General features: G+C 44.3%; 1 protein-coding gene across 6 annotated transcripts in view; it reads right to left on the reverse strand.

The window, feature by feature from the left end:
* The window catches only part of slc25a16 (solute carrier family 25 member 16), a 67015-nt gene continuing 53771 nt past the window's right edge, over positions 1-13244 (reverse strand). For all 6 annotated transcript variants that reach the window (XM_073027140.1, XM_073027145.1, XM_073027142.1 and 3 more), the window contains 2 exons: positions 12974-13042; positions 1-1708 (listed from right to left, as the gene is read on the reverse strand). In XM_073027140.1, coding sequence (XP_072883241.1) covers positions 1552-1708; positions 12974-13042 — 226 coding nt within the window. In that variant the 3' untranslated portion in view covers positions 1-1551. The remainder of the gene's footprint in view (positions 1709-12973; positions 13043-13244) is intronic.

The raw sequence follows: 13244 nt of genomic DNA on the forward strand, positions 1-13244 counted from the left end.
TAACAGCATGCTTGTGTTTATTGATCAAGGCAGTGGATACAAAAGTTTTGACATATTACAACTGTACAAGACAGGCTTGGAGTATTGTACACAATTCTGACCACCTTTCAATAGGAAGGATGTCATGAAGCTAGAAAGGGCACAAAAAAGGTTCAGAAGGATGTTGGTGGGAGCCGAGTGGGCATTGTGATTGGTGGATTGGATGGGCCAAAGGGCCTATATTCATGCTATATTGCTCCATGAGAGATTAAGGGACATTCTGGGCACAGAAGACTGAGGAGTGATCTTATAGAGATATACAAAAACAAGAGGGACACAGACAGTGAGCAGGGACGCAGAGCTAGAGAAAAAAGTGAGAGACATAAGGAGCAACATTTAAAAGATATTTGGGTAAGTATGTGGCTAAGTAAACTTTGGAGGGATATGGCCCAAATGGTATTAGCTCAGGTTTTTATTTGCATGGGTGAGTTTGGTTAAGGGACATGTTTATGAACCATTTCTGATACCTCTGCAATTAGAAATGGATAATAAATAATGACCCAGCCATTGCTGCTGTGAACCAGTAGAAAATTACTAGAATTGATTTCTGAAAATTATGTGTATGATTTTCTGCCTTCAGTTAATCCGGACAAATACAAAGGACCAACATCAAGAGCATTTCCACAAACACTGACAAGGATTTACTGCAGCTGAAGATTACAATGAATAAATAGCTAGAATCAGAATTCTGTGACCTTGGTGTATTAAACATGCATAAGAGTTTTGTGCCAGATTCCGCGCCAATTTTGTACCTAGGCATTGATGAGATATATTGCGGACTTTTTAACCGCCATCTTATTTCCAAACCTTTGTGAGGTACTCCTAGATTTTATACTGAAGTCATAGTTTTTCCTCAATTATCTGTTGACGGAGGCAATGGGCACAGCATTGTCCAAAGTGACCATTTCATGAATACTTCATTTTATGTCAAACAGCTTGAGCTGTACTTTCCAAGTCAATGATTTGTCCACAAATGCAGTGAAATCTGAAATCAGTATATACAGCAGATCTTTTCCTCAAGGTGGCTTAAAGGAGTGCTCCCTCTGAGTTGAATACAGCAGCTTCTGCCAGATCTGGTTGTCATATCTCAGTTACAGGTTCCAAACGTATGTATGGAGCCGACTCACAACTGGGTCAAGAGATATAGCCAATTGTTTGAGAGGCTATGAATTTCAGCTTCACAAGAGAATCAAATTCAACAGTCTTTGCTGACACTTCATTGTAGTACATGACAGTGCAGCACAGTCAAAGATGACATCCATCAGATGATAGTTTAATCAAGATCTATCTTCTCTCTTGGATTGGGATAGAAGAATCAATGGCATAACTTTGGAGAACTGCCAAAGTAAAATTTTGGTCAAAGCACACTGAGGATTATCAACCCTAATCACAATCACTTAATTAAATACATCGTATTTTAGTCTCCACATATGGTTAGAACAGTCCTCACAGGGAAGTAATTTCATCAGTGACATACAGGGTTGTGATGATGAAGTCAGTCTTGCAACGTCCTTAGTTCAGATGAAGAATTTGTCTCATTATTTCATAGGTAGTAAATGCCACAGCCTGAGATGGGATACAGCGAATATAATTTAGAGAAAGCCCCCGGTATAGGCCCTTCCGTATACCATGTTCCTTGTAGACATATCTCAGGGTCTTGCACATTGTTCTGAAAAAGATAATAAAAAAAACGAGATCACTACCATGCAACCACAAAGGTGCCACATTTATCCCCTCACCAAAATGACTGTTGATTATAAAATTTGAATTAGCTTTAGGAATGCTAAGGGCAGCTATGTAGCTAGATTATGGAAAGGAACAAAAACTGGGATATATCATATTGTGGGTGACTTCAAGTTCCCCAACACACACCACAGAGATGGAGCAGAGTTTGTCCAAGAGGGTTTCCCTGAAATAGTATGTACTGTAGGTTGTCCAAGTAAAGGGGAGGCAAACTGCATCTTGTACTGGGAAATATGCCTAGACAGGTGATTGACCTTTCAGTGGGTGAACACTTGGGAAACTGTGATCATGACTCCTTAACCAACGAATAAGGATATGAGTGTTTCTTGTAGGAAAGTATTAAGGAAGAGTTTTTATGAACAAATCCACATCTAATACATGGAAGAATCAGTTTGTTGCAAGACGGAAGAACAAGAATGGTAAGACACAGGAAACTTGGGTGATGAAAGAGGAAGCTGGTCAGGAAGAATAATCAAACAAGGCAATTAAGGAATAGAAAGGAACCAGCAGAGACCAATAAGAGCTAAATGGGGTCATAAAAAGTCTTTACTGAGTAGGATTTAAGATAATCCCAAAGCATTCTGTACATACTTTAAGAGCAAGAGGATAACTAGGAAGAGGGCAAGACTACTCGAGGATAAGAAAGCAATGTGCTTGGAGATGGAGGATCTGGGTGAGATCCTAAATTATCAATATTTACCGAGAAGGATGCAGAGGACAGCGGCAGCTCATTCCACACTCTCACAACCATCTGAGTGAAGAAGATTCCCCTCGTGTTACCCTTAAACTTTTCACCTTTCACCATTAACCGTTGACTTCTGGTTGTAGTCCCAACCAATCTTACTGGAAAAAACCTGCTTGCATTTACCCTATTTTACCCCTCATAATTTTATATATCTCTATCAAATCTCCTCTTAATCTTCTAGTTCCAAGGAATAAAGTCCTAACCTATTCAATCTTTCCTTATAACTCAGGTCCTCCATAGCCGGCAACATCCTTGTAAATTTTCTCTGTGCTCTTTCAACCTTATTGACATCTTCCTTGAAGACAGGTGACCAAAACTGCACACAATATTCCATATTAGGGCTCATCAACATCTTATAGAACTTCAAAGTAACATTCTATCTCCTGTGCTCAATACTTTGGTTTATGTAGCTCAATGTGCCAAAAGCTTTCTCTACAATCCTATACACCTGTTACGTCACTTTCAGTGAATTTATAAACCTGTATTTCCAGATCCCTTTGTTCTACTACATTCCACAGTGCCTTACAGTCCACTGACCTACCCTGGTTGGTCTTACTGAAGTGCAACACTTCACGCTTGTCTGCATTAAATTGCATCTGCCATTTTTTTCCAGCTGTTCCAGATCCCTCTGCAAGCCACAATAGCCTTCCTTACTGTCCACTACACACAAACTCTTGATGTCATCCGCAAATTTGCTGATCCAGTTAACCACATTATCATCTAGATTATTGATATAGATGGCAAACAACAATGGATTAGGCACCAATCCCTGCAGCACCCCACAAATCACAGGACTCCAAACAGAGAGGCAACTATCTACAACCACTCTCTGGCTTCTCCCACAAAGCCAATGTCTAATCCAATTTACCACCTCATCCTGAATGCCAATGGGCTACACCTTCTTGACCAGCCTCCCATGCAGGAACCTTGTCAGATCCCTTTCTAAAGTCCGTGTACTTTATTGCCTTGCCTCCATTAACTTTCCTGGGAACTTCCTCGAAAAACTCTAAAAGATTGGTTGAACATGACCTACTGCGCATGAAGTCATGCTGACTATCCTGAATCAGTTCATGTCTATCCAAATACTCACATATCCACTCTTTTACAATACCATCCAATAACTTTCCCACAACTGATGTCAGACTCAACAGCCTATTAATTCCTTGGTTTATGTTTAGAACTTTTCCTATGGCTATCCTCCAATCCCCTGGTACCTCTCCTGTCACTATGGATGATTTAAATATTTCTGTTAGAGCCCCAGCAATTGCTGCACTTGCTTCCTACAGGGTCTAAGAGAACACCTTGTCAGGCCCTGAGAACAAAGTACTACAGTACAGCCCTTCAGCTCCTGATGTTGTACCAAACTAATTAGCATCTTACTAAGCTAATCCGTTTACCCTATCCAACATCTGTATTCCTCATACTCTGGACATTCTTGTGCCTAAGAGCTTCTTAAACACCTCCACTACTTCCCTTAGAAGCTCATTTCAGGCACCTGCCATGCACATTTAGCCCACACATTTCCTTTGAATTTGCCCCTCTCACCGTAAATACATGTCTTCTAGTATTAAACATTTTGACCCCGAGAAAAAGATACTGTCGGTTCTCTGTCTATTCCTCTCAAAATCTTATAAGATCCAAATAGATCTCCTCTCAGCCTGTGCCACTCCAGAGAAAACAACCCAAGTTTGTTCACCCTCTCCTTATAGCACATTCCCTTTGATTCAGGCAGTATCTTGGTAAATCTCTTCAGCATTTTGAAGCTGGAACTGGATGAACTCCGGATCATTTGGGAGGCAGAGGGGGTGATAAGTAGGACGTATAGAGAGGTAGTTACACACAAGGTGCAGAACACAGGAAACTGGTTAACAGTCAGGAAGGGAAAAGGGGTTAAACAGCCAGCCCAGAGTACCCCTGTGGCTATCCTCCTCAACAGCATGTTTGGTTGCTTTGGATGCTGTTGGGAGGGATGACTGAGCAGGGGAAAGTCACACTAGGCAGGTCTCTGGCACTGAGTCTGCCTCTGTGACTCAGAAAGGAAGAGGGGAGAAGAGGCAAGCTGTGGTGATAGGGGATTCATTAGTTAGGGGAGCAGAAAGGAGATTCTGAAGGTGAGAAGGAGATTCCTGGATGCTATGTTGCCTCCTGGACTCCAGGGGTTGGGAGATCTTGGCTCGAGTCCTCAGCATTCTTAAACGGGAAGGTGAACAGACTGAGGTCGTGCTCCATGTAGGTACCAATGGCATAGGTAAGAAGAGTGACAAGGTTTCTGCAAAGGGAGTTTGGGGAGCTGGATGCTACGTTAAAGGGCAGGGCCTCCAGGTTTGTGATCTTAGGATAACTATCTGTACCACCTACTAGTGAGGCCAGAAATAGGATTATATATTTTAACATGTGGCTAAGGACTTGGTGTAGGAGAGAGGGCATAAGATTCTTGGATCATTGAGTTCTCTTCCAAGGAAGGTAGGATATGTACAGAAGAGATGGCTTGCACATGAACTGGAAGGGGACTAAGCTTCCACACAGGAAGCTGTGCTGGTGCTGCATGGTTTGGTTTAAACTAGAGTTGCAGGAGGATTGGAAGTAGAGTGCCAGAACAGTTGGTGGAGAGGTTGTGGAAACAGATGTTGGTAAGACCTTAGACAAAGTCAGGAATCAGAAGATTGAGCGTGGTGCGACTAGTCTCCTGAGCAGTGTATGTTTCAAAGCAAGAAGTATTGTAGGAAAGGAGGATAAGCTCGGCATGGATCAATACCTGAAATTATGATACTGCAGTCATTCGTGAGACCTGGTTGCAGGAGGGGCAGGACTGGCAGTTCAGTACTCTGGGGTTCGGTTGTTTTAGATGCGACAGAATGGGGGGGTAGTTAAAGGAAGGGGGATGGCGTTACTAGTCAGGGAAAATGTCATGACAGTGCTCCATCAGGACAGTCTGGAGAACTCGTCTAGTGAGGCATTATGGATGGAATGGAGAAATAAAGAAAGGTATGACTATGTTAAGGGGCTATATTACAGACTACCCAAAAGTCCGAAGGATTGAGAGGAACAAGAGATTGCAGACTTGCAAGAAACACAAGGTTGATATAGTAGGTGACTTTAACTTCCCACATTTTGACTGGGACTCCCAAACTGTAAAAGGACTAGATGCGATAGTTTGTCAATTGTATTCAGGAAAGTTTCCTTAATCAGTATGTAGAAATCCCACAAGAGAGGTGTGCAATACTTGATCTGCTATTAAGGAATGAAACAGCAGGTGACAAATGTTTGTGTAGGGAAGCTCTGCATCTAGTGATTACACTGCCATTGGTTTCAAAGTAAATGTTCAAAAAGATAGGACCACAGATTGAGATTCTAAATTGGAGAAAAGGCCAATTTTGATGGTATCAGAAATGAACTAGCAAGTGTGGATTGGGACAGGCTGTTTTCTGGCAGAAGTGTCTTTGGTAAGTGGGAAGCCTTCAAAAGTGAAATTGAGCATACAAAGCCTTTATGTACCTGTCAGAATAAAAGGCAAAGATAACAAGTGTTTTTAACAGATACTGAGGATCTGGTTAAGAAAAAAAGGAGATGTATAGCAAGTATAGGCAGGTAGAAACAAATGAAGTATTATGGACTATAAGAAATTCACATGCACGAGGAAATCTGCAGATGCTGGAAATTCAAGCAACACACACAAAATGCTGGTGGAACGCAGCAAGCCAGGCAGCATCTATAGGAAGAAGTACAGTCAAAGTTTTAGGCCGAGACCCTTCGTCAGGACTAACTGAAAGAAAAGATAGTAAGAGATTTGAAAGTAGAAGGGGGAGGGGGAAATCTGAAATGATAGGAGAAGACAGGAGGGGGAGGGGTGAAGCTAAGAGTTGGAAAGGTGATTGGCAAAAGGGGTACAGAGCTGGAGAAGGAAAGGATCATAGGATGGGAGGCCTAGGGAGAAAAAAAGGGGGAGGGGAGCACCAGAGGGAGATGGGGAACAGGCAGTGATGGGCAGAGAGAAAAAAAAGGAGGGGGGAAGGAGGGGCATTAACAGAAGTTAGAGAAATCAATGTTCATGCCATCAGGTTGGAGGCTACCCAGACAGAATATAAGGTGTTGTTCCTCCAACCTGAGTGTGGCTTCATCTTGACAGTAGAGGAGGCCATGGATAGACATATCAGAATGGGAATGGGATGTGGAATTAAAATGTGTGGCCACTGGGAGATGCTGCTTTCTCTGGCGGACAGAGTGTAGGTGTTCAACGAAACGGTCTCCCAGTCTGCATCGGGTCTCACCAATATATAAAAGGCCGCACCGGGTGCACTGGATGCTCACAGGTGAAATGTCGTGTCACCTGGAAGGACTGTCTGGGGCCCTGAATGGTGGTGAGGGAGGAAGTGTAAGGGCAGGTGTAGCACTTGTTCCACTTACAAGGAGAAGTACCAGGAGGGAAGATCGGTGGGAAGGGATGGGGGGAACGAGTGGACAAGGGAGTCGCGTAGGGAGTGATCCCTGCGGAAGGGGGGGGGGGGGTGAGGGAAAGATGTGCTTGGTAGTGGGATCCCGCTGGAGGTGGCGGAAATTACGGAGAATTATATGTTGGACCTGGAGGCTTGTGGGGTGGTAGGTGAGGACAAGGGGAACCCTATCCCAAGTGGGGTGGCAGGCGGATGGGGTGAGAGCAGATGTGCGGGAAATGGGAGGGATGCGTTTGACAGCAGAGTTGATGGTGGAGGAAGGGAAGCCCCTTTGTTTAAAAAAGAAAGACATCCTCTTCGTCCTGGAATGAAAAGCCTCATCCTGAGAGCAGATGCGGCGGAGACGGAGGAATTGCGAGAAGGGAATGGCATTTTTGCAAGAGACAGGGTGGGAAGAGGAATAGTCCAGGTAGCTGTGAGACTCAGTGGATATAGTAGATATCAATAGATAAGCCGTCTCCAGAGATGGAGACAGAAAGATCAAGAAAACTCCAAGCCTATACAGGTATCCGTCCCCCTCTTTTCCTTCACTACATCGACGACTGAGTTGGCGCTGCTTCCTGCACGCATGCTGAGCTCATTGACTTCATTATCTTTGCCTCCAACTTTCACCCTGCCCTCAAATTTACCTGGTCCATTTCCAACACCTCCCTCCCCTTTCTGTACATGAATGTACAAGGGTATACGTGCTATCGTAGGGACAGAAATGTGGGCAGAGGGGGTGGGGTGGCCCTGTTGGTGAGGAATGAGATTCAGTCCTTTGCAAGGGGGGACATAGGGTCAGGAGAAGTAGAGTCTGTGTGGATAGAACTGAGGAACAGTAAAGTCAGCGGTGAGCGCAGGCTTTAAAAAGCGACCCACTTTCAGGAGCGGGCAACGGAGCGGAAGTAAGGAGTGCTCGTGATTGATATACGACTGGAGATCGGAGGATCAGCCGTTGTAGGTAGGCCGAGACCCTCGGACCTACCTGGAGAATACCTGAGGAGGAAGGTAAAGCTGCACAAGCTCGGGTGACGTCAGCAGCGAGCGCGGGCTTTAAAAAGCAACCCACTTTCAGGAGCGGGCAGCAGAGTGCTGGACTTTGGCTCAGCGGGCTTCGGCGCAAGAGGACTTCGACAAGAAGCCTGTTTTTCATTTATTCTGACTAATCTAGGATCAGGTAATGGGGGAGACGGTTAGAGCAGTGGTGTGCTCCGTATGCAGTATGTGGGAGGTCAGGGTCAACACAGTTGCTCCTGATGACCACACCTGCAATAGGTGCATCCAGCTGCAGCTCCTATCAGACTGAGTTAGGGAATTGAAGCAGGAGCTGGATGAACTCGGGAGGCAGAGGCAGAGATAGATAAGAGTTATCGGGAGGCAGTCACACGGAAAAGACAGGAGGTAGGCAAATGGGTGACAGTCAAGAGAGGCAGGGGGAGCAGACAGAGAGAGAAGAGCACCCCTGTGGACGTTCCCATCAAAAATAAGTATACCGCTTTGGATACTGTTGGTGGGGATGACCTACCAGGAACAAGCTGCAGTGGTCCTGTCTCTGGCACTGAGGTTGGACCCTCGACTAGGAAGGGAAGGAGGGAAGAGAAGAGAGCGGTATTGATAGGGGATTCTATAGTCAGGGGGGCGGATAGGAGATTTTGTGGGGAAGATCGGGAGTCTCGGATGGTATGTTGCTTCCCTGGTGCCGGGGTCCGAGACATCTCAGATCGGGTGCAGGTTATTCTCGAGAGGGAGGGCAAGAATCCAGATGTTGTGGTCCATGAAGGGACCAATGACGTGGGTAGGATGAGTGAGGGGGTCCTGCATAGGGAGTTCAGGGAGTTAGGTGCGAAGCTGAAGAGCAGGACCTCCAGGGCAACAATCTCAGGATTGTTACCTGTGCCACGTGCGAGTGAGGCAAGGAACAGGAGGATTATAAAGATTAATACGTGGCTGAGAGGATGGTGCAGGATGGAGGGCTTCAGGTTTGTAGATAATTGGGCTTTGTTCCAGGGAAGGTGGGATCTGTTCCGAAGGGACTGTTTACACCTAAACTGGAGCGGTACTAACATTCTTGCAGGGAAGTTTGCTAGTGCTTCTTGGGGGGGTTTAAACTAAATTTGCAGGGGGGGGGATCCAGAATGTGAGAGAGGATAGTGAGAGGAAGAATAAAGGACAGGTGGGGACTACACGGTTCCGGAATATTAAGTGTGTAGTAGAGGAAGGTGGGGCGGAACAAGTGATAAGGAGGACTCATGTACAGAGGGATGGTCCGATGGAACATGGAGTTAAATGTGTTGAAAGAATAAGTAAATTTAGGAAGGACAACAAAATTCTAGGGGCGTATAGCCCGATGGGAGTTCAGGGAGCTGGGGTAAGCACAATAGGCAGCGATTCAAACAGAGAGAAGAGAAATGGGTTAAAAATTCTATATCTGAATGCACAAAGTGTCAGAAATAAGGCTGATGAGCTTGAAGCCCAGGTGCGAATGGGTAACTATGATGTTGTTGGGATAACGGAGACATGGCTGCAGGGAGATCAGACCTGGGAAATGAATGTACAAGGGTATACGTGCTATCCTAGGGACAGAAATGTGGGCAGAGGGGGTGGGGTGGCCCTGTTGGTGAGGAATGAGATTCAGTCCTTTGCAAGGGGGGACATAGGGTCAGGAGAAGTAGAGTCTGTGTGGATAGAACTGAGGAACAGTAAGGGCAAAAGGACCCAAATGGGTGTTGTCTACAGGCCATCAAACAGTAGCATGGATATTGGGTGCAAGTTGAATAGGGAGTTAACATTGGCATGTGGCAAAGGTAATGTCGCAGTAGTTATGAGGGATTTCAACATGCAGGTGAACTGGGAGAATCAGGTTGGTGCTGGACCACAGGATAGGGAGTTTGTAGAGTGCCTACGGGATGCATTCTTGGAACAGCTTGTACGAGAGCCGACCAGGGACAAGACTATTCTGGATTTAGTGTTATGTAATGAACCGGATTTGATAAGCGATCTCGCAGTAAAGGAGCCATTAGGAGGTAGTGATCACAATATGATAAGCTTTTATCTGCAATTTGAGAAGGATAAGGGCAGCTCGGAGGTGTCAGTGTTGCAGTTGAACAGGGGAAACTATGGAGCCATGAGGGAGGAGCTGGCCAAAGTTGACTGGACGGATAGCCTAGCAGAAAAGACAGTGAAACAGCAATGGCAGGTATTCTTGGGAATAATGCACAAGGTGCAAAATCAGTTCATCCCCCAGAGAAGGAAGGATTCAAAGGGGGGAAGGGGCCACAGTGGTTGACAAAGGAAGTCAGAGATTGCATAGCATTAAAAAAAAGGAAATATGACAGAGCTAAGGTGAGTGGGAGGACAGATGATTGGGAAGTTTTTAAGGAACAACAGAACTTAACTAAAAAGACAATACGGGGAGAAAAAATGAGGTACGAACGCAAGCTAGCCAGGAATATAAAGGAAGATAGCAAAAGCTTTTTTAGGTATGTGAAGAGAAAGAAGATAGTTAAGAACAATGTTGGGCTCTTGAAGAATGAATTGGGTGAAATTGTTATGGGAAACAGAGAAATGGCAGAAGAATTTAATGAGTACTTTAGATCTGTTTTCACTAAGGAAGACACAAGCAATCTCCCAGATGTATGGATGGGCCAAGGACATAGGGTAACAGAGGAAATGAAACAGATTGATATTCGGAAGGAAACGGTGATGAGAAGACTGATGGGACTGAAGGCTGACAAATCCCCAGGTCCAGATGGTCTGCACCCTAGCGTACTAAAGGAGGTGGCCCTGGAAATTGCGGATGCATTGGTAATCATTTTCCAATGTTCCTTAGATTCAGGATCAGTTCCTGAGGATTGGAGAATGGCTAATGTTATCCCACTTTTTAAGAAAGGAGGGAGGGAGAAAACAGAGAACTATCGACCTGTCAGCCTGACATCAGTGGTGGGAAAGATGCTAGAGTCCATTATTAAGGATGAAATAGTGGCATATCTAGATAGCAGTGATAGGATTGGGCCGAGCCAGCATGGATTTACCAAGGGTAAATCATGCTTGACTAATCTGTTGGAGTTTTTCGAGGATGTACCCAGGAAGTTAGACGGGGGAGATCCAGTGGATGTAGTGTACCTCGATTTTCAGAAGGCATTTGATAAGGTCCCACATAGAAGATTGGTGGGTAAAATCAAAGCTCAGGGCATCGGGGGGAAGGCATTGACATGGATAGAAAACTGGTTGGCAGATAGAAAGCAAAGGGTAGAGGTGAATGGGTGTTTCTCGGAATGGCAGGTGGTGACTAGTGGGGTGCCACAGGGCTCGGTATTGGGACCACAGCTGTTTACCATTTACGTTAACGATTTGGATGATGCATAGAAAATAACATCAGCAAATTTGCTGATGATACTAAGCTGGGTGGCAGTGTGACATGTGATGAGGATGTTAGGAGAATTCAGGGTGACTTGGATAGGCTGGGTGAGTGGGCAGATACTTGGCAGATGGCGTTTAATGTGAATAAGTGTGAGGTTATCCACTTTGGGAGTAAGAACAGGAAGGCAGATTATTATCTGAACGGTATAGAGTTGGGTAAGGGAGTAATACAAAGAGATCTAGGAGTCCTTGTTCATCAGTCACTGAAGGTGAATGAGCAAGTGCAGCAGGCAGTGAAGAAGGCTAATGGAATGTTGGCCTTTATTACAAAGGGAATTGAGTACAAGAGCAAGGAAATCCTCTTGCATTTGTACAGAGCCCTGGTGAGACCACACCTGGAGTACTGTGTACAGTTTTGGTCTCCAGGGTTAAGGAAGGACATCCTGGCTGTAGAGGAAGTGCAGCGTAGATTCACGAGGTTAATTCCTGGGATGTCTGGACTGTCTTACGCAGAGAGGTTAGAGAGACTGGGCTTGTACACGCTGGAATTAAGGAGATTGAGAGGGGATCTGATTGAAACATATAAGATTATTAAGGGATTGGACAAGATAGAGGCAGGAAATATGTTCCAGATGCTGGGAGAGTCCAGTACCAGAGGGCATGGTTTGAGAATAAGGGGTAGGTCATTTAGGACAGAGTTAAGGAAAAACTTCTTCTCCCAGAGAGTTGTGGGGGTCTGGAATGCACTGCCTCGGAAGGTAGTGGAGGCCAATTCTCTGGATGCTTTCAAGAAGGAGCTAGATAGGTATCTTATGGATAGGGGAATCAAGGGATATGGGGACAAGGCAGGAACCGGGTACTGATAGTAATTGATCAGCCATGATCTCAAAATGGTGGTGCAGGCTCGAAGGGCCGAATGGTCTACTTCTGCACCTATTGTCTATTCTTGATCTTTCTGTCTCCATCTCTGGAGACGGCTTATCTACTGATATCTACTATAAGCCCACTGACTCTCACTGTGCTGTAGTACTTTGTTCTCAGATACATTAAGTTAAAGGCTATTGAATCAAGAAATGCATCTTCATCTTGCAAAAGAAAAATTGGATGTTTTGAAAAGGGTAACTGTATGATACAGTTGAGCTTAATTGAACAGGGTTAAGTGTTACAATGAAATAAGCATTCCTGGTGATTCAGTTATATTTTACATAATTTATAAACACATTTAGAAGTTACATTAAGATAAAAGCCACTAAATCAAACAATCCTTTCTCATATTGAAAATGCGATAGTGGGTATTCTGAAGAAGGCAGGCATCTTTGTAATTTGGCTGAGCTCCAAAACTATGTGTTACAGAGAAATAAATGCTTCCAAGTGATACAAAATCATTCTTTACATATAAAGCATAGCTTGAAAATACATAGTTTTCTTAAGGGAAATCCTGTCTAGCAATTTTTTGTACTTTGGTGTAATATCCTTTCAATGTTCATAGACATTAAAACTACTCATTATAGCATTCAAATTATTTCAGCCAACGATTTGGATGTACTTCAACTTTGTAAAAATCATCTTACAACAGTGCAGAGAGGAAAAACATGAATTTCTATTTTCCTGCTGTTACCTAGAGCATTTTTTGTTTACATTCAAAGGCACTTACACATATTTTTCAGCCTCAGTCAAAATGGAGCCTAACTGCATTCGCCGTCGAGCCACATCTAGTGGATACCTGCAAACACGTACATTCCTAATTACAGCAACAAATAGGTCTGTTGATTATGTAAGAAATAAGCAGTATATAGTTTTATAACCTACATACAACATCAAGCGGCACTGTAGTGTAGTGGTTAGCCCAATGCTTTACAGTATACTCTCACTTCTTTTTCTCAATATATTTCTGAAGAAACTCTTTTATATGTTAGCTAACTTGC

This window comes from Hemitrygon akajei, chromosome 23 (assembly GCF_048418815.1).
Source record: "Hemitrygon akajei chromosome 23, sHemAka1.3, whole genome shotgun sequence".
NCBI lineage: Eukaryota > Metazoa > Chordata > Chondrichthyes > Myliobatiformes > Dasyatidae > Hemitrygon > Hemitrygon akajei.